Raw genomic sequence first — 20,944 nt, 5'->3', positions numbered from 1 at the left:
TATTCAATAAACACATTGGTTTACCGGCTGGACTAGTGTCAGTGGCCAGGGCAGAGGAGATGTGGTCAACAATGGAGCTTATGGAGTTCAATTCACCAAACAGCAAAGCTAAATCCTGGAGCAGCAAAACCTGGGGAATGGGGATTGTCTCCAGAATGCCCCCTGCTTCTGCTGTGCTTCCTCTGCTTGCTGCTGCTGTGTCCTGTCCCTACTGTGTTTGGCATGGCGAGGTTACTCTGTGAAAGGATCCCACTGTGTCTAATATAGTGTGATGTTTCTCGGGAAAATCCCACTCCTCACTGGACAGTTTACTTGCAGATCATAACGAAGAGGATTTTTATGAGAGCAGTGATGATTAGTTAGAGCTATGAGTTAATGGGACTTTCTGAGTTAGCCTAAAAGATACAGGTGGTTAGGACAGTTAGCAAAGATGATTGGGGACATGACTGGGGTTGTTCTGCAATTGCTCCACTAAGAGATACAAAAAGGGCAGTCACAGGCTAGAAGTCACCTTCCCTTTGTTAGACGTGAGGTTTGCAGAGGATGGAAAGTCAGAACAAGGAAGCTTCACGAGTTACAGACCATGAGTTCTGCCTGTGGAAAAACAGGTGGATGGTCAAAGAAAATAGTTATGTCCTGAGGTTAAGCCTGAGTTCCTTGGTCATGTAACTTACAGAATTAATCACAGGCCTTGATATGTACCTTGAAAAAACAAAGTTGTAAAAGGAAATTAAATGATCCTATTGTGTTTAAAGGAAAACAGATGATTAACCGACCACTCATTTAAAGTTTATGCAGGGTAGAATTAAGAATAGAAATTAAAAAAAGAATAGAAATCTGCTACACAGAAACCGCAAACAGCCGCCTGTTTGTACAAAAGGAACTGGGTTAGCTTGCTTAAAACTTTGTTAATCAGAGGGTTGGGGATTTAGCTCAGTGGTAAAGCGCTTGCCTAGCAAGCGCAAGGCCCTGGGTTCGATCCTCAGCTTCCAAAAAAACAAAAACAAAAACAAAAACTTTGTTAATCAGTAATAATACTCACAGTTTGGGGGTGAAGATGTTATGGTGGGAAAATTAATACAAAGAAAAATGTTTAACTACTTGTGGACTTCTAAGAAAAAACATGTAACCTGTGATCATACTGTGATTTCTTCTTATGTAAAGATTTTAATTTGTTTTGGGGGAGTATTTAACTTGTGGTTATGAGGTAATCTTTTCTTGCATAGAAATCTTTGTTTTAGATGTAATAAACGGGATTAAGGGGAAAATGTAAGACAGGGGAAAAAAAGGACATCCAGCAGAGAAAAAAATAAAATGAAGAATTAAGCTTTGACCCTCAGAAAAGTTCCCTGTGTGTGCACACAGCTCCAACAACATCACACCTCCTGTCCAGTTTCTGTGAGCAGCTAAAAGCCGGTCGCGTAGCAGTGGACTAGGGTGGAATTCTTTCTTTGATCTGTCCTTGGTGCCCTCTCTTTGACCTGTCATTGGTGCCCTCTCTTGGGATGAAAAGGCATTAATTCACATCTTAAAAAAAAAAAAAAAAAACTCACACAACTATGCAACCCGGTTGACTCTTTTTCAGTCAAAGCTGGTTTTCATGGTCCAGGCAACCACAAAGTAGCCAGAACCCTGCTCCGTCTGGAGAACACTCTTCAGTTCTGGGGCCCTCACTTGGTGCTGCACTGACATTTTGAATGGCTGGTTTTATATTCCTTTGACAAAGACAAAGATTGGGCTGAAAATTTTCTATGGGTTTCCTTGGCCCCAGGCTGTTGAAGGCCAGTTGTGGAATAGTCTAATATTCTATGAGGCAGAATATTCAGGTTGGGACCATAAGGCCCCCAGGACTGGCCACATGGAATCACAACACCAACTCCCTGAGTTTACATCACCCTGATTTATTTGTAATAAATGAGAATTCTCCATTAAGATCTAGGCCTCACTGGTGGCCCTGCTGGCATACAGTGTCACCCATCTGCATACAAATACAATGTGGCAGGGGAACACTGCCCCTAGCGGCTAGATCTTCACAGTCCAGCAGGAAATCTCTGTTTCTGGGTATTTCAATTTTAACTGTCTGGGGGGCGGGACATAGGAGAAAAACATAAATAGATGATCAACAAATCTCAGGTAGGATGAAAGAGACTGGAAACAGTTGTAGACAGGAACATGGAGTGTAGGGAGTCTCAGATCACTCAGAATTCCCTCTGGCATAGGTCAGGAAGGCCCAGTTGCCCAAAGGATTATTCAAGGGACTTAGCATGTGAGGTTGGGGGAGGGACAAGGAGAACACGCTACTGCCCACAGCCCATAGCCTGTGTGTTTTCTGTGAGTCTGAGCTGAATGGTCCTTCCATCTGTTTTTAGTTCCCAAGCAAGGGGACAAGAGTGGGGTTCTGTAGATCCCAGCTCGCACCCTCCTAATCCCCACCCACAACAGCCAGGCTCAGTGGGCTGGTTGTATACTTACCTAGTAGCAGAATACTCTGTTCCCTGAACTCTGAGTGTCCGTGTCGTGTTATCTGGTCCACCTGGTGGATCCCAGATGATAGTCTGGTAAAACTGACCTGAGATAAGAGGGTAGGTCAGTGAGGGGTAGAGACAGTGTGGGGGGGAGGTGGGCAGAGTGGGAGGCACCCGCTTATCACAGGTGGTTTCTAAGGGCAGGCGGAGTACCGAGTTCCCCATCAACGCTGTTGGAGAAGTGTTGAGTGTCATTCACAAGGAATATCAGTCCATCTGGAGGGTTATCCACAGGCAAGAGGGCAATATTTACTCTGTCTGGGCCACTGAGCTGCAGGATCCCCATGTGGTCCATGGTTATCTTCAAGCTGCGGAGAGACCCCAAACCCTGAGCAGGAAGGCAGAGAGACACCTGTGCGGAGTCTCAGCAGGTGGCACAAAAGTGACTACAGGGGTCGGGGCATGGCTGTTTTCTCATTGGCAGAAGAGCATCAAAGTGAGCTGAACCATGTCCAATTTCCCTGCATTTTGTATAAAAGAGAATTATAAGTCCTTTCCTCTGGTTTCAAATTAGGTTTCCCATGAATGAATTTTATATGCTTTTATTGGGGGTGGTGGATAATAATCATTGTCAGTTTGATTGGACTGGGAAGCACCTGGAATATCAGCAAAATCCATCTCTGATGTGTCTATAGGGATACTTCTGGAGGTTAAATGGAGGGGGGAGACCCGTCCTGAACATGGGCCACACTATCTCAAAAACTGGGGTTTGGATGGAATAAAAGGGAGAAAGTTCTTTCTTGCAGGCATTCTCTGCCCTAGGCTGTCAGGCTGGGAGCTATGGTGCTCTGTCTGCCATGCTCTCGTGCCACAACGGACTGAAACCTCTGATGTGGACAGAGCAACCCCTTCCTCTCTGAAGATGTTCCCCTGGGATTTCCGCTCACAGCAGCAGGTGAGTCTCACAATGCATTTGAACATCTGTAGGGGAGTCTTTTCTCATTCTTTCTTGCATCAAGTGGAGGAAGAACCTGCGGCTCCTCTTTAATATTGAGACTAAAGGTGCCCACTATGCCTGCCTCAAAAGGAAACTCTGTCCTTGATGGGCACACTGGGAGGACTTCTTCAGATGGGCACACTGGATTTTCTGTGTCTACACTTAATTGTCAAATGTGAACAAGGCCCAGCTAAGAGGCTTGGCAAGATGGAAATGGACAAGACCTTTGCTTGGGAAAAGACAGGCTATGGAATAGGCTGGGAACTCAGAGGACATACTGCAAAAGGGTTTCAGCTTCCTGTGACTGACAGAGCTAGAGAGCAAGGACAGCCATGCTTCCCAGAGGCACCGTCTGCCGCCATTTCCTGCTAGTTTTCCAGCAAGTGATACCAGTGAAGCTGCCCCTCTCCAGGGCAAAGCTTGAGACAGGCTGATGAGTGATTTTAATTGCCAATTTGATTGGACTGTGAAATACTTAGATTACAAAAAAACTAGTTTTGAGTGTGTCTATAGAGGCATCTCCAGAGTCCATTGGCCTGTCAGATTGCCGCTCAGCAGGGACAGGCACCCTGGATACAGGCAGCAGCAGACATTAGGGTGGGGCCCAGATAGCACGAAAAGCAGGAAAAACACAGTTCGCTAGGCAGGCATGTGCTCCATTGCCTTCTCTACCTCTTGGCTGCCATGAGGTAAGTAAGCCATGTTGCTCTGCTCACACTCTCCACCATGATGATCTGTCTCACCAGAAACAATAGAACCCAATGACCAAAGACTGAAAACTCTGAGCCAAAACAACCCTTCTTCCCCCAGCATGAGAATTCTCACACACTGCAGAGAGGGGAGCATTCCGAAACCCTGACGCTGGGCCTCAGGCTTCTCATAAATGCCATCTTCAGCTCACCAGTCAGCACATGTGGGAGACACTAGACTATCTGATGACAGATGTCCCCCCTGTACTTCCTTTGGATGGGTCCCTGGGCCTCTGACTCAGAATCTGCAAGGGTCTAGTTCTTAGTAAGAAAACCAAGACTTATGCACACAGGATCAGCTACAAATCTAGCCCCAAACCCCACCACCTTTACATGGGCTGGTGACCTAGGTGAGGGATGAGGTCCAGATCCCAGGACAATGCTTCCAGAGCTGCAGGACAAAATTTACCCCTATCTTGCCAGGAGTGCAGCCCACTACAGGCGACTTAGAACCAACCACTTCACGTCGGTGGCTTCATCACTAACATCACAGTCAGTACAACTTGAGGGGCCACACACACACCTAGGACTCCACCCTGGGACTTACCCAGGTAACACAGAGTACAGTGTCTGCTTCCACTTATACTTGGTGTTTTTCTGGTCCCGAGTTATCACCAAGTTTTTCCGGGTTGCCTCCACAAGCAGGGGAGGCTTCTGGATGCGCACACTGATCCACGAGAAACCACCATTCTCATGCACACCTTCCACCAAAAGCCCTAAGAAGACCAGACCACAGAGTTCAAAGTCAATTCTGAGCACTGGCCTGAGCAGGGGTCTCCCTGACTATGTCCTTCCTGGCACTGGGTCTTCAGAAGGGTCACTCTCTCTCAGGTCCAGCTCTCCTTTTTTTTCCTTTCTTTTTTTCTTTTTCTTTTTTGAGACAATATCTCACCTTGTAGCCTAGGCTGGTCTAGAAACACATTATGTAGACTAGGCTGGCCTTAAACTCACAGAGATCAGCGTGCCTCTGTTTCCCAAGTGCTGGGATTCATTCCTGGTTCAGTTCTAGTTCTTATGATCTCTACACTCAAATTTTGGTTTTCTGTGGATTTGGACCTCAAATCATGTGGATGGCCACCCAGTTAGACTTTTGATCATGAGGTGTCTTGTTTCAAGTGTCTAAGCATTCATCGGTCTCCTGCCGCATCTCTGGGTCCCAAGCTCACTGCGTGGCTGAGAGTGAGGAGGAAAGTTCCTGCCTCAGGGACAAGGCAGGCGTGTGAGCCTGAGGGATGAAGCAGGAGATCACATGGTTCTCAGAGGAATGAAGGAGTTGTGGCTGTCCCAGAGTACATTGTAGCTCAGCGTGAACACTGCGGACTGCTGTACCCACCTGTGTCTGCCTGGACACTTCAGCTTGACCAGTGAGGCCATTCCAGGATTAGTGAGTGGGAGTCTGGCTAGCATGTTTCCTCAGCCATTCCCCTCCTCCATACTACTAGGGGCCCACGGAGAAACAGGGCCCCTGTGTTCCTCAGCTCTGTCTCCTCTACCTGGGACATCCTTGCCCTTTTCTCAGCTCATCTGACAATCTTGGGTGACCCTGTACAGGTCTCTGACTCTAGGCAACTCTAGCCTCCTCTCAGCTCTGGATGCTGATTGTTCAGGACCTGGGGAGTTCCTGGTGAAAGCTTGAAGGTGGCTGTGGGAGGGAATACCTTTTTGGTACACAGGACATTTGCCCACAATGGGTATGTTGCTGTGATAAGTCATTGATAAGGGTTTCTATGTGGATACCTGGGATGCATCTCTTACCCTGATCAGGGTCTATGAACAGCTTCATGGGCACCTGAGAACGTGTGATATCCACACAGAGCTGGCCCTCACTGGATCCAGGAAGTGGCAAGATGATAGCAGGAGCCTGCAAGTGGGCTGAAATAGCCAGTACACAGTTCCTGGGTCAGGAAGAACCTAGTGGGACAAAGGTGGGGTGGGATGCTGGGAGGGCTAATTACCTGGCTGTGGGGCTTTATCTGGTGTGGTGCTTTCTAAAAGAAGAAAGAAAAAGTCTGAGTTTAGGTAGTCCTTTTCTGAGGAAGAGAGCATTGTGGATGGAGGAGCAGGTGACTGTGGCTGGTGCTTTCTCTTTCCACTTTAACATGTAGAATACCACATAACAGGGCTCCCCCTTACCTCCAGGGTTCCCCCTTTTCTAGTATCTCCCGCAGCTACGGCGGGAGCTCTGACTTGGGTATCTTTAAGTGTTTGCTTGTTTCTGATGCTGGGAAGCAAATTCAGGGACTTGTGTACTCCAGGCAAGTGGTCCATTACATCCCTAGCCCCAGTACCTTTATCTTCTTTCTCCATGCTTCGTAACACAGCTTGACTTGAAAGCACAGGAACTTTGGATGCTGAGGTGAGTGAGCACAGGAACAGTCACGGACAGAAAGGGAGAGGTAGTCAGGACACACGGCCGCTGCACCTGAGGGTCCCTGCCCTGTCCTTACTGCCCATTAAGCTCAGGCCTCGAGGGGCAAGGGAGATTTCAAGGAAATAGGTCCTGACTGAGTCTGAGTTCACATTGGCAGCAGGAAGCAGTACCAGGGACCATAGTTGACTTTGGAAATGGGGAAGGCTTCCTTTCCCATCATGGGGAGTGGATCTTTGGGAAGAACAAAAGATGGATAAAGTCCTGCTCTGGGGGAGGGAATTCTCAAGAAGGAAAGAATTGGCCATGGTGGTCCAAAGGGCCTTGTCACAGGTCCTCTTGGGGCCCAGGGTACACAGCAGAGGGTACCCCAGCAGGGCTTGTGGGCTGATGATCTAGGGGCAGAGCAAGAGTCAGGGCAGCATGCACCTGACACACAATGCTGAGCACAAGGCAAAGGGGAGGCTGGTTGAGGGATGGAAAGTGGGGTAGTCACAGGAGATGGTGCACTCACCTCCTGCCCCTGGATCCTGGCTCTGCTTTAGGACAGGGTCCTAGCTAGGCCCAGGCCACCTGCTGTCTTTGCAGATGTGCTTGCCTAGCCTGTGCTTGGTGCCTCCCTCTACGGGTCAGAGTCATTGAGTTATGAAGAAAAAGAAGGCTATTGTGGATCAGAAAGGAAGGGGGCTCACATAAGGATGGCAGGTCTGGTGTCCTTCCCACGAAAAGATGCTGTCTGAAATTAAAGCTGTCAAAGCTAGTAGAAAGATGAGGTTCACCAGGGGGTCCAGGAGGTCCAGGAAGTCCAGGAGAAATGTGTTGTCTAAATGCAGTACCAGCGCCACCCAGGCTGGGATCTGCGTGGAACCTAGTTCCTAGTTTAAAAACACTGACATGAGTGGTGTTCTCACAGGCAATGTCCTGGTTCCCCACAGCCAGGACTAGGGACCTTATGCTAGGGGTAGGCTGTAGAGAGGGTACGTAGCCCCTGTTTCTCTCCCAGAGAGCCTCCATTAGCCAGGAGACAACCACTGATGGAATGTCCCCCTGGAAGTTCAATCCTCCCCTGGTCTGTGCCCTTTCAATTACCCCGATTGCTAACGTCCCTTCTCTGGGTCAAGTAAGGTTCTAGATGGCCAATTAATTAAACATACCTGATCTTTAGTCACAGGCCTGTTCCCAGCCAAATGAACTAGGCCAGGCACTGTACTTCCATAGCCAAGTGCAGAGCCCAGCCTTTACCCTGCCACAGTTCTACAAACTTCTCCTTCTCATCTCTTCTTCCATTGTTACCTGTTGATCTGAGTCGTCCAGGTCTTCTGCTATGAGTCTTGAGAAAATGGTTTCTACCTGAAAGACAGTGAGACCTGTGTTTACTTCTTGAAGCCAGCCCTCTGGGGCTCCGTCTGGATGAGTGTAACATGAATCTTAAAGAGTCTTATTAATAAAACTCAAACCTGAGGTCAGTTATTGGGGTGAATGCTGGAAGATCAGAGAAGCAGAACAAGCCACAGCTTTCTCACCTTGCTAGTTCCTCAGGTGATCTTGTTTCCTCAGACTGGAAGCTTCTGAGTCCTCCTCCACATGAATCTCAGCTGAACTGTGTTGCTCCAAAGCTTAAACTAACTATATGCTTTTTCCTCTTTAGTTCCTGGTCCTCATGCCTTCCTTATATACCTTTTCCTTTCTGCCCCCACTCCCTGGGATTAAAAGTGTGGGTCACCCTGCTTAGCTGTTTCTAAAGTGGCCTTGAACTCAGAGATCTGGCTAGCTCTGTCTCCCAAGTGCTGGGATTAAAGGTGTGCACCACCACTGCCCAACTTCTGCTATGGCTTGCTCTTCCCATTTTCTAGCCACCATTTCTGGCTCTGTTCTAGTGGCTGTCTGTTCTCTGACCCCAGATATGTTTATTTCGGGGAACACAATACCCACCACATTTCCCGTTTTTGTCTAAAATTAAAAAAAAGTTATAACTAATACAAGAAAAATCATATCCAATAAGTATATACAATATACACGGTCAAGATTACATTAATGATGTCTAGTCCATTAACTTTTGACAGATTCAGGTGAAAAACTCCATTATCTATAATAATGTCCAGTCCAGTAACATTTGATAAAACTCAGACAAAAATTTTTCATTACTTATCCTATCTTTTCTTTTCATAATAGATTCAGTAGTCTACCTTTTGTCATTTTTATATCTTCTCCTTTTTCTTTTTAGAGTAGATTCAGTGATCTACCCATTTATCCTATTATTTCTTTGTCTTTTTTTCCTCAGGGTAGATTCAGTGATCTACCTCATATCTATTTTCTCTTTTTCCTTTTCTTTCTTTAACAAAACCTCTGAATCTAATCTTCATGTTCAACTTTTTTTCCTGACCATTAACAATTAACAACTTGTAACCAATCATCATAAACCATGACAATATCCAAAACTCATTAAACGACCGAAAACCTCCCATCCCACTTTTTGGGGATGTGGGCGTCATCTTCTTAAAATTACTTCCATCTTTAGAGGATCCTGAAAAGAAAATTTTGGGGTTAATTGTCAAGTCCTGTATCATTTGTCCCACCGCTGCATAATGAGAAAGTGCAGGGCTTGTTTCACGTCCTTGTTCAAGTAGTCTGTCAGGCTGGATCATCTCAGCCAGTCATCTCGAAATTGTCCTGAGCAGTTTGTAGTCCAGAGTCGATCTTTCCATGGTGTTAATGGCTTTACCATAGTCCATGTGGCATCATCATTGTGGAGTCCCATCATCCTTTAGAAGATTTCAAAGTCACTGTTAGGCATGATCATGGTTCCTTTTTTTTTTTTTTTTTTTTTTTTTGGTGCCTCCTCTGTGGTTTGGAGTAATCACAGTCTGATAAATGTCTGTCTCTCGGGACCATGAACGTTCTTCCCTAGAAGAGAAAATCTTCACAGCAATTTCTCCCCAGCATTTCTCTTGCCAAACGTTTCCAAACTGACCTTTGCCGATGCTTTCTTGTAACATGCCGGTCCTGGCGATTCTTCTCTGAACAAGCAGCAGTAAATTCTTTGTTCCAGGTAGCAGCATCACCAAAGTCACCAACATGATGAGAAGCAGCCGGTAACTCGAAGCAGCAGCCACTGCCTCCATGGTCCCACCAACACTGTTTGTAACTAGTCCCCAGACGGCCGTAGCTTCTCCTTAGCAAGCCTCCTAGGCCTCAAACTCAGGATCCTCCTGCCTCTGCCTTCTTCAGTAAATCCTACCAGCATGTGCCACCACAACCGGCCGAGCTCAGTGTAGCTCGGGCCTGAGCTAGGGCTCACAAGGCCACAGGCAAGAGGCTGTTTCATGAATTTGTGCCCCACGTTGGGCGCCAGATGTAACATGAATCTTAAAGAGTCTTATTAATAAAACTCAAACCTGAGGCCAGTTATTGGGGTGAATGCTGGAAGATCAGAGAAGCAGAACAAGCCACAGCTTTCTCACCTTGCTAGTTCCTCAGGTGATCTTGTTTCCTCAGGCTGGAAGCTTCTGAGTCCTCCTCCACATGAATCTCAGCTGAACTGTGTTGCTCCAAAGCTTAAACTAACTATATGCTTTTTCCTCTTTAGTTCCTGGTCCTCATGCCTTCCTTATATACCTTTTCCTTTCTGCCCCCACTCCCTGGGATTAAAGGCGTGGGTCACCCTGCTTAGCTGTTTCTAAAGTGGCCTTGAACTCAGAGATCTGGCTAGCTCTGTCTCCCAAGTGCTGGGATTAAAGGTGTGTACCACCACTGCCCAACTTCTGCTATGGCTTGCTCTTCCCATTTTCTAGCCACCATTTCTGGCTCTGTTCTAGTGGCTGTCTGTTCTCTGACCCCAGATATGTTTATTTCGGGGAACACACAATATTTCAGGGAACACAATACCCACCACAGATGAGGCCTGTGTACCTAGAGTCCAGGTCAAGGCCTGAGGGGTAGCTAGTATTTGAGAGCAAGTGACTATGTAGACCTGGGAGTCTGGTCAGATAACGCCAGCTCCTGGCTGCAGGGCAGAAGGCAGCCTCCAGCATGCTGGTGGACCGTACGTACACAGGCCTGCCTTTGAGCTATAATAGGCCCTTACCTCCTAAGAAGCCATTCCTTCGTCCATTATCTGTACAAAGAAAAAGAAGAGGAAAGGGAGGTATCATGGAGTGGTTTTGCCAATTCGACGTGCTTATGTTTAACTTGCTTCCTGAGACCCAGGCTACGGGTGCATGCAGTGAATCTAGGGGGCTGCAAGACCGGTCCTCAGTTTCCTCCTTAGTGAACTGAGGTAGGTCTCCCTGGGTCTCGGGGAGTCTGTGGATGGCAGGGCTTGGTTAGAAGGCAGTGAATCTTTGCTGATGATGAGGCTGAGACGCAGGGCCACACTCACCAGCTTCCACAGGCTTCTCAGCAACTTGAAATTGTTCTTGGCCTTCAGGTTTGGTGACCACCATATGCGTAAGAGGAGTGACAAAGTTGTATCTGAGTGACAGACTCAGAGCTTGGGACTCAAGGGCCTCTAACTCTTCCCCTGATGCTGAAACCCTGTGGGTTGAAGACATAAGAGCTCGGGAGGTCTCTGGGTATCTTGGCAGTCTCCCTCACACTGGTTCCTTCTTGGGAGTCCCCCCGGGAGAATGGAATGTAGAGTTCGGCCATAACGCCTCATTCCATACCTGGGAGATAACCTGCACCCGCTGTGCCTGCCCCACCACCGAAATGTTTATTGATACCATGTGAAACCCACCGCAGTGGCCTGCAAGGGTCAGGGTCACTCACATCTGCTCCAGCTGTTGGTTTATGGTCAGTAATGCCCAGAGTCTCTCCATGAAGTTGTGAAAGATGTATTTGGGACTCTGGAACTCCTCTGCCTTTTGGGCTATGCTGGCCTCCGTTTGGAAAGTGATGTTCTGCATATGCTGGAAAGAGGTACCAGCCCGGGTGAGAAAGTGAGGGCCTGATGCCTATGGCTGACCAGCCTTCGGAGTTCTTCACTAGAACCCTGACTGGGACTTGGGCAGGGCAGGGCATGGAGTAACTATGAGGGCTTCGTTCCTTTTGAGTATTGTGGCGGTAGGAAAGGAGCTCAGGAGTATGAGGGTCTTCCACGGGTCCTCCAGGATGAGAGGGAGGTGGGGAGAAGTGTTAGCAGCTGCCGGGCGGGGGGGGGGGGGAGGACAGTAAGACAGCGATGTAGCTAGGAGCTTGGATCATCTGACCTTTTATGCAAAGGGAGACAACTTCCAGGCCAGCGTACAAGGAAGGCATCTCAAACACAATGTGGAGCAGAAAGGACTCCCCTCCCACACACACGGGAAAGGAAAAGAAAGAGAAGGAAAGGCCTTCCCAGTAGTTAGCAGTAGAGATAGACTAGAACTTCAGAACTGCAACAAGCTGTCTGCTCCACGTCGCTCCTCTGCTGGGGCTAGCCCTGTGGGGCAGTGGCAGGAAACACATGCCTCTCTATGGCTGCTTTCTTCCCAGGGGAAAGGTGGTCATGGTCTTAGTTAGGCCCAGCTGGCAGCCTAGGGAATCAGGGGAGAGCAAAGATGCCCCAAGCCTCCTTCATCACAAGGGCAACTAAGAGACCCTGTACAATCTTCTGCCCAACCTGCTGGCACTGGCCTCTCCCTGGCTCTTACCCAGGGCCTGGCTTGCCAAAGTTTTGGCAATGGAGGCCACAGGCATGAGGTTTTCTTTATCTACGCAGTAAAGCTGCTTATTGCTGTTTGTTTTTTTCTCTTGGGGGGCCTGCTGCCCAGCTCCCAAATAAATCACACTCTATGGCTGGCTGGCCCCTGAAATCCTCCATCCTCTCTCATTCTTTCTCCCTTTCCCAGGTTTCTCCTGCTATTTACTCTCTCTGCCTGCCAGCCCCGCCTGTCCTTTCTCCTGCCTCACTATTGGCCGTTCAGCTCTGTATTAGACCATCAGGTGTTTTAGACAGGCACAGTGACCCAGCTTCACAGAGTTAAATAAAAGCAACATAAACAAAAGTAACACACCTTAAAATAATATTCTACAACAGCTGTTTACCTGATGTTTTCCCTTAAGTGAATTTTGTTTTCTTGGGTTGACCCTAGAACTGAGTGTGGTGGCACAAGACTGTAATTCTAGCTACATGGGAGGCTAATGTGGGAGGATTAAAAATTCAAGACCTGTCTGGCTACAGAGTAGGTTCAAGGCCATCTCAGAAGACTCACCAAGGTCTCGTCTCAAAATAAAAAGTAAAAAGAGGACTGGGGATATAGATCAGTGTTAGAATATTGCTTAGGGCCCTAGATTCAATTCCCAATAGTAGAAAAGAAAAGTCTAAGCAACCCCATCCCTTATGTTTAAAGCCTGAGTCATGTTTGTGTTTACAGGCTATTGGGCCACACAGTCTTCAGGAACAGTCCTACCACTTGGCTGTGTCTGAGACGTGGCCCTGGGCCCCCACACCCACTGTGGCTCTCTGCAGACAAGGTGTCCTGCTGGATCCTAACAGCCCTTCCTTCCTTCTGGGTTCTGCTCCCTCCTATCGTCACTCGATCTTAGCAGACCCTGTGCTGAATTCCTGGATCTGTGCTGTCTGGAACATTCTAGGCTGTCACTCCGCTTTTGTACAAGTTGTTTGTCCCAGAAGGGTAAGGAGGGTTGGCCTTATTTCCTTCTGCATGCCTCAACCTAAAGACTCTGTTTTTATGTGTGAGATGACAGACTGAACCTCCTGCACCCAGAGGCAGAGGAGGCTGAGCAAGGTTGGGGCTCTATGAGGTGGCTAAGAAGAAGAGGGGACCAGCATACATTGTCTGTCCTGCCTGGACCTTGGTCTGCTCACCTGTGAAAGGGAATTAGTCTTCTCTGTCTATCCACACCCTCAAAGGCCCAGTATGAGGATGGAAGGAGTGGGCCATTGGGAAAGAACACAGAAAAGTCGGATGGCTACAGGGCAGACTGAGTGATCAGTCCCTATATGTGCTAGGTTCTCTCAGGAGCATCACTACATCGTTTTATTGGATTTCTACCACAAACCCATGCATCTGGGGCTGGTGTCCTTTAGGAAAATCTGAGGAAAAGCATCCTTTGGGGATTCACTTAGTGTCAATCAGCTGGAACTTGGAAAGGCTGGGACTTGAGCCCAGTCCCTCTAGCTGCAAATGAGGAGACTGCCCAGGCGGCCCCAGCCGCCCCTTGGCTCAAGGATGATCCAGACACACTCACCATCTGCCCAGTGATTTTGGCTGAGAGGATATCAGGGCCCTGGTCCTGGAGCTTCCCAGCCACCACAATCTCTGAGCCCTTAAAGTGGTGTCGGAAGTTGTCCTGTGTGACCACCTCCACAGCATCACTGGGGTATTCAAAGGCCACTGCCAATAGCAGTGGGTTGGCTACTTCGTGGTAGAAGTCCTACAGGGCGGCAGGGGATAGGTCACAAAGGCGAGGCAGATGGGGACTGCCTGACTGTCTGTATCCCACCTCGGGTCAAACTGGTACCTGGAGCTGCAGTGCAGAGTCTGAATCCTCATAGATGCGCCGGGCCAGGCCACCATTGTCCTGTGCCAGCTTCTCCAGGAAAGGATAGTGGACATTAAACCCAAAGCCCAAGCAGAAGACACTGTACTTGTTGTTGATGGCTTCATGAATGTTCTTCTGGATACTTTCGGGATTTGTTTCCCCTAGACTCATGAATGTGGGAAGAGGATGAGAAAAGAATTATTTGCTCAATGGATATTTCTGGAACTTTAGAGCCAAAGGGATCCTCCTTCTCCTTGCCCTGGGTTTCACAGCCAGCCTGGAAGCAGTTCCAGCCTTGCTCCGTGTGTCCTTACCCATGGTGGGATCCCCGTCTGTGAGCAGGATGATAAGGGAAACACTCCCCGAGGGTAGTAGCTCAGCCTGGTTGCTGGTGTCCAGCAGCTTCACAGCCATCAACATTGCGTCATTGATGTTGGTCCCTGAAGGGCACATCTTCAGGATCAATCCCAGCTAGTGACCACGGAAGCCCCCAGCCTCCCACAATGCAGGGACACTCACCTCCCTGAGCACCGATCTTGGAAACGTAGCTTGTGGCCTCTTCCAAGTTCTCTTTTGAGGCTTCCAACAGGGATGGCTTCCATTGGGTTATTTTCGCATCGAATACAATGAAGTTGAACTGGTCTTTGGGGCTGAGGTCATTCAAGATCTTGATTAGGGCTTCTCGAGTCTAATCAGAAGAAGAGAAAACAAGGCAGGTATCTCAGGGGAGCTCCCCTAAAGGTGCATGATCCTTGGACTAGTATCCTGGTTTCTTGGGTGGGCTCATAATGTATGCTTGGGGCCAGACTTGGCCCCAGGAAGCCCCCACCCATGATGATAACAGGTCAGGCTGCTGCTGAGCTCAGGGTTCAGGAGACCTACCTGTTGGATTTTCTTGCCTGACATGGATCCGCTTTTATCAATGACAAAGACCACATTCTTGGGCATTATAGGAAGGTCCTCAGGGGCAAAGTGGTGCACGAAGTAGCCGTTCTCAATCTGCGACCCGAATGAGAGCCCACCCAGGTGATCAGAACCCCAACTTTGCCCTGCTTCTGGCCAACCTCTTCATGCCCAATCCCCAGAGCCCATGTTCTACTTTCCTGACCCCTCTCTACCCCAGCTTCTTAGCTCCCTCAAATCCTCACCATTTGTCAAAGCTCAGCCCCTTGCTAATGAAAGACTTCCATATTCATGTAGAGCCCTAGAACTCTCTCCATAACTCTGGCCCCTGTTTTAGTATTTGAAGTGCCTTGTACTAAAAGACACAGCGAACCCGGTATCCACCCAGAGGGAATGCTGGGAAAATAAGGAGTTACAGGGAAGTACAAATGATGACCACGGCTGCCAGACTTGCCTATAAGCCTGAGCTACGAGCCTCTGGGCAGCAATGGCAAAGAAGGAAACCCCACAAAGCAGGTCTTTGTAGAGACAAACCTGTTCTGCCTCCAGAAAGGGAACAGTACTCAGGATCACCACACCTGAACCTCCATTTTCTGTATGAGCCAACCCCCAGGGCAATGTACAAAGGAGGGCCATCATTTCCCTCTTCCAGAACATTCATGCTTAGACGTCTGAATGCAAGACGGACTTTGAGGTTTCACTGCTCTTGCCTAGAGTCCACCCACCTGAATGGAGCCCCCAGAGACAGACCGGTCCACATCATAGCGGACAATGAAGTTCCCATCCAGGATTGTGTCCTGCTCATGTTGAGAGTTTTGCTGCTGGGAGAGTGTTGGCTTGAACTGGATATGTGCCTGGAGGAGCAATCAAAGCTGAAGTTGAAAGGTCCAGTGAGGCCAACACCTCCTTCGTGTGCACATTGGGAAATCAGATTGCATATGCAGCCATGGGTGAAAATTCTAGAAGACTCATTCTAAGCTGAACGGTGACTACTTCCATTTGGTATGTGTGTCAGGGCATGTTCATGTGTGAATCCCAGTTCTGGGGACATGCAAGCATCTGTGATCAGTGCAATCCAGTTATCTCTTTTGAGGACCCTCCCATCAGCCTCCTCTTCAAGTTTGTCTGCCATAAGCCCCAGGCTCTTCAACAGGTCCACTGGCCATCTCTAGGTCTTACCGTCCTATCTTCTTGGCAGTGGCATGGACACAGATCTCAGAAGCCTTCCCAGCTCAGGGAACTATGGGAATCTAGACCATAGTCAGCTGTACTAAAGACTGATCCTGGGGTGTCCTCAATTGGTGGTCATAGCAGACCCACCTTGGTCTTGTTCTGTGAGGTGGTAAGGGCTTCTGCCAGCTCCTGGGTCATGAAGGTGCTCTCTGTCTCCAAGAAGCTGATACCCTGAGGCTCAAAGATGTGAATGTCCATCTAGAAGCAAGATATGGGTCACCAGGGGATCCATGAGGTGGGCTGTGCTCCCAGGAAGCTAGGTGGCAAGGAGAGGCTGCCTTAGTTGGGAAGGAAAATCTAGGGGGCTTCCTGGAGAGGGTGGTGCCAGCCAGGTACCTGAAGGTGCCTGACCAGCTGCTGTGGCTTTACTTTGAGGAGTAGCTCATATGTTCCCAGTTGCCGCCTGAGCAGCTCCTGGTATACCAGTTGGAAAATAATCTTGGCATTAGGAGCCACGGTGACTGACACTTGGAACTGCTCTGTCTGTCTCCCAGTGGTCCTGGGGGATAAGAACAGCAAGAACCCATTGGATCAGGTAGGGGATGGCTGCTGGAGGGGAGCAAGGCTAAAAGGTCAAGGTAGGGGCTGTCTCTACCTATATGCACCCTCCCCATAGGCTCACTTGACGAGGCCAGCGCTCTCTCCCCGGGCCACTGCTTTACTGTACTGCTCCTGGGCTGCAGCCTTGTCTTGAACAATCCCTGGGTAGGTCTCGCCATCGATGACCCTAGGTAGGGAAGAGAACAGTTGAGAACTTCTTTTAGAAGGATCTTTCTAGAATTTGGTGGGCTTTTTGATGTGAGTTCTGTCTTTGTCTAAGGCCACAACCGTCTATCATGTACTTACTGTGTGGAAGCCCTCATGTATAACACTGGGATAGGCTTTCAGCTATCCTGAGACGTACACAGTGTTAGTACACATGGGTGTTACTGCAGGGACAGGGCAGAAGGTTACAGCCCACATTCCAAGCTGCTCCATGACCCTTATGAACTGTTCCGAGGCTCCAGTCAGTCACAGCAGAACAACACAGTAATGAATTGTTCTCTACGCAGCCCTGAATCTACCTCATGTGTGGCCAAACTCGGGCAGGAGGGAGACAAAGGACTGAAGGATGTGATCCCATTTTCTGCTGCTTCTCCCTCAACTCTCCTGCTTAGGACGGGTGTTGCAGGGAGCCTGGCATCTTTGGGAGCAGGTTTGGGTACCTAGTGGTGGAGACAAGCTTCTAGCCATTGTCCACTGAGGTTGAGAAGGAACTGCACAGGAAATGGCTGCTCCAGGAGTTCCTTGTGGGGTGAATAGGGTCGTAAATGGACACCTGCTCCTTCTGGGTGGAAATGTACAGAGAAGGAGAAGGGAGGGGACCTAGCCTGAGTACACAGAACTGGCATCTTTCTCTCACTTCTCTGGTCAGGGTCAGAATGGGGATGAACAGGAAGCCTGGCTCCTTCTGCTGGATAGGAAGTTCATAGTTTCTTCAGATGCTCTGCTGGGGTTCCTGGCCAGGGCAGGGGACAGGAAAACCTGCCCCACACTTCTCTGTCTCACTCACTCTGGGGGCCCACTGGCCTAGGCTTCAGGGTCAGAGAACAGAAACTGTTCTAGGGGAGAGGTGGGTGAGGAGAAAGGGAAGGGCCAACCCCAGGAACCTAGCCCCCGCCCCCTGCAGTTTTCTGGAAATGCCCGCCCTAGCCAGTGCTCTTGATCTCTTCTACCCCTAAATGCTCTCCTACAGGAAGCAGCCTGCCTTCAATGCTTGCCTCTCCAGGAGGCTAGGGCCAAGTATGGATTTTCCCCAAGTTTAATAAACATTGCAAAATAGATCAGATGAGGGCGGGGGTGTGAAGGAAGGCAAGGGGGGGGGATGGACTACTGCCAGCTCAGAGTCCACAGGAACCCTGGCATCTCCTGAGGAAACAGAGTAGACCTGCCTGCCCTCTGCAGTGACAAAGAGGACCCCAGGAGTTAGGGTTTCTAGGTTTCCAGTTGGTTTTGGTGACTTCCTGTGTCTAGCTCTGGCCTAGAGTTGCCCTAGGCTTGTACTTCTCAAAGGCAAAGACTCCAAGATGTTGTGGTTTGTGGTCTGCCACCTAGCAGTTCTTAGAGAGGAGGCTGGATGGCAGGAAGGACAGAGAGATCTCTGGGCTTGATAACATCCTTGTTCCCTGTGAGGCTCACAGGTGGAGCAGCATCCCGAGTGACCAGCTTCTGGACCAACACGTCTCAGGCCCAGAGGAGATGGAGTTGCAGGGCTGGGTTAGGGATCAGAAGAGATAGGAAGACACCTACATAGAGAAGTTGGTGATGAAGGCTTTCTTGGGTAGCTCTATTTGGAAGGTAGCTTCTTGAGCATCACTGGCTCTGTTGACCACCCGGCTGGTAACAACAGTATGGGCAAATCGGGAAGACACCCGGGAGTCCACTGTCAGGCTGTAGATGTCGATGCCATTCTGGACAAGGGAAGGGGAAGAGAGCTGGGTTGTTTAGCTGATACCCCCAACTCTTCAAGAGTAGGCTTCGACTCTGGTTCTGGACCAAGCTCCACCCTTCCTCTGACACAGATACTGACTAGGCCCCAGGCTGAACCCCACCAAACATTTCATATGTGAACATTTGTCTGAAGTCAGAGGCAGCTGTGGACCCCATTCCCCACAAGACAGCACCACAGAGAGGCCCCATGGGAAATAGCAAACACACAGGGGTAAAGGGTAATGTCCAAGCCTGGCAGAAGTGAGAGGCCGGAGTCAGGGACCTTCTGTCTAGGCTGAACTCTGCCTAGCAAAAGGGCAGTGAACAAGTTCTTTGAGTTTTGGAAATTCTGAGCTCCGTGAAAACAGGACACTCCTATTAGATGGAGTTGTGAGAATCTGTAGAGGGCCAGGTCTCGAAGGAGTGATAATCTTCTTCGCCCATTTTGCCTGCAATGGGCCCTCTATCCCAAGTCCTCCACAGGGTGACTACTCAGCACATAGACTCTTTGCCTTGAGGCTGGAGAATGGATTTGTACACACATACAGGCCTATGCTCCTCTCCCTGCTCCATGCGCCATGCTGTGCACACACAGACTGTCTACTGTTCAGACACTCATCGTCACGGGCCCCAGTTTAGCACAGAGGGACAGCATGACTTGTTTGCAGTTTGGATGTCAGCTCTGTACCATGTGTGCCAAGAACACTTCCTAGGTATTGTGAGCTTGATTTTCAACCAGCACAGCCCTCTGAGTCAGTTATATTATTACTCTCAGGTGAGGAAACAGATAGAGCATGTAAGGATTTCCCAGAAATCACACATCCAGAACAGAAGAGCTGGGCTCATACATTCTGACCTACTTGGCTCCGCTGTCGGCCTCAGGGGGCAATTGGCTAAGCTTTCCTTCATCTATAAAGTGGCAAGAACAGGGTCACTCCTTCTGTTAACTGAAGGAAGCGGTAAGGATCTCTGGGTAGTGCCTGGTGACTTGTCAGCACCAGGTCTTTGCACACACACTTGACCTGCACACATGCCTATGTAAATACTTGCATACCCAGAGGCACTCCCCAGCTTCCCAGATGTGTTCGCTCCTTCCCCAGCTCATACCACACATACACAGAGGCCCCTGTGGGTACTGCTACCTTCGTGGCAGTGGTGGTCTGAAGCACAGCCAGTAGTGAGGGCAAGACCAGCACAATGTTCCACATGTGGGCAGAGGCTGAGCTCTTCATTGGCCTTCAGTTGCCTGCCAGGCTGCTTCTGGACTTGAGAGCAAGTTGGTTATAAATTGGTAACTTGCTGGGTGTCCTGCCCCCACTGGTGCAAGTTCTGGGAAATTGGGTTTCCAAGCCAAAAATCCCAGAGGCTTCAGATAAAAAGAAAAATGACCTATGTACAGTGAACTTGGCTCACAGCAGGGCAAACCCTCAGGAAAGGCAGGCTCAGGATGGGGCTGGGTATTAGCTCCCCTTCTGCAAGGTCCAGATTTTTAGGAATCACATTCTCACAAAAGTTTGTAGGGCCACAGGCACCCAGCAGTGAGGCGTCTGCTTTTCCTGAGTCTGGCCTGGGAGGAAATACAGGTTCAACTAGCAGACTAGGGCTGGAAGGACACCCTAGGGGGCTTCCTGGAAGAGACAGGGCCTTACTAGCCCGGTAGGTATGCCTGGGGTTTCCTGAAACCTCAAGAGGCCTAGAGGTGTCTGAGGACACCAACAAGGATATACACTTTTTGGAGCAAAAGATGCTAGGCCAGGAGCCTCTGTTCACTCTCTGGTTCAAGGCTGTTGTTTGGTTCCTATTACTGTAACCGAACTTTAGGTTCAAGCCAAGTAGACAGACCCCTGTCAGAACCAGTCAACCTGTCTAACAGCACCTGAAACAGGGTGTGAGGATCAAGAAAAGACAGAGACATAGGGCAGATTCAGGAGGACTGTTAGTGAATTCTGCAGCCCCCAGTTTATTCTGCCCAGTGCTTATATACAGCTTAGAAATAGGCAAAGGAGCATCAGCAAAGAATGCTACACTGTTACAGACTTCTTTATCTGAAAGTAGCTTGGGTTCAAGGTAGGAACAGTGAAACCACTTCCCTCTTTTCAAGGAGGTAACATGTGCTGTTAACATCCTGTTTGTTCTATTGCAGCAAAGCTGAGCAAAATAAGTATGCATTTTTGATTCATCAGACCAAGATGGAGTCACAAAGGCACCCGCAGACCCCCAAACATGTCTGCAATTTGACAACAACCAAGAGCTGTAAAGACACACGTCCTCAGCC

At 49.1% G+C, this 20,944-nt stretch overlaps 1 protein-coding gene across 1 annotated transcript; it reads right to left on the bottom strand.

The window, feature by feature from the left end:
- Positions 1-1,977: 1,977 nt before the first annotated feature.
- Itih4 (inter-alpha-trypsin inhibitor heavy chain 4) lies at positions 1,978-19,901 on the bottom strand. Its single transcript, XM_036199272.1, has 22 exons — positions 19,812-19,901; positions 18,490-18,650; positions 16,823-16,927; positions 16,537-16,699; positions 16,288-16,398; positions 15,693-15,821; positions 14,947-15,063; positions 14,584-14,752; positions 14,379-14,504; positions 14,044-14,225; positions 13,771-13,956; positions 11,347-11,486; positions 10,958-11,112; positions 10,664-10,693; positions 7,822-7,929; positions 6,500-6,562; positions 6,167-6,199; positions 5,967-6,083; positions 4,759-4,927; positions 2,679-2,833; positions 2,473-2,569; positions 1,978-2,080 (listed from the first exon to the last, which is right to left on the bottom strand). Exons 1-22 carry the CDS (start codon positions 19,899-19,901, stop codon positions 2,023-2,025), a joined length of 2,664 nt encoding a protein of 887 aa, XP_036055165.1. The 3' UTR covers positions 1,978-2,022.
- Between the last annotated feature and the right edge of the window lie 1,043 nt (positions 19,902-20,944).

Source organism: Onychomys torridus, chromosome 9 (assembly GCF_903995425.1).
Source record: "Onychomys torridus chromosome 9, mOncTor1.1, whole genome shotgun sequence".
NCBI classification, from domain to species: Eukaryota; Metazoa; Chordata; class Mammalia; order Rodentia; family Cricetidae; genus Onychomys; species Onychomys torridus.
The sequence above is the reverse complement of the archived record's forward strand: the minus strand, read 5'-3'. Positions and strand labels throughout refer to the sequence as shown.

What these genes read in the sequence shown, in the direction of transcription:
- Itih4 (XM_036199272.1), bottom strand. Translation starts at nt 19,901, where the DNA reads ATGAAGAGCTCAGCCTCTGCCCACATGTGGAACATTGTGCTGGTCTTG. An exon ending in AGACCACCACTGCCACGAAG is followed by an intron (nt 18,651 to 19,811) that starts GTAGCAGTACCC and finishes TCCCTTGTCCAG; the next exon opens with AATGGCATCGACATCTACAG. An exon ending in GTTTGTAGAACTGTGGCAGG is followed by an intron (nt 6,563 to 7,821) that starts GTAAAGGCTGGG and finishes CACTCACCTCAG; the next exon opens with CATCCAAAGTTCCTGTGCTT.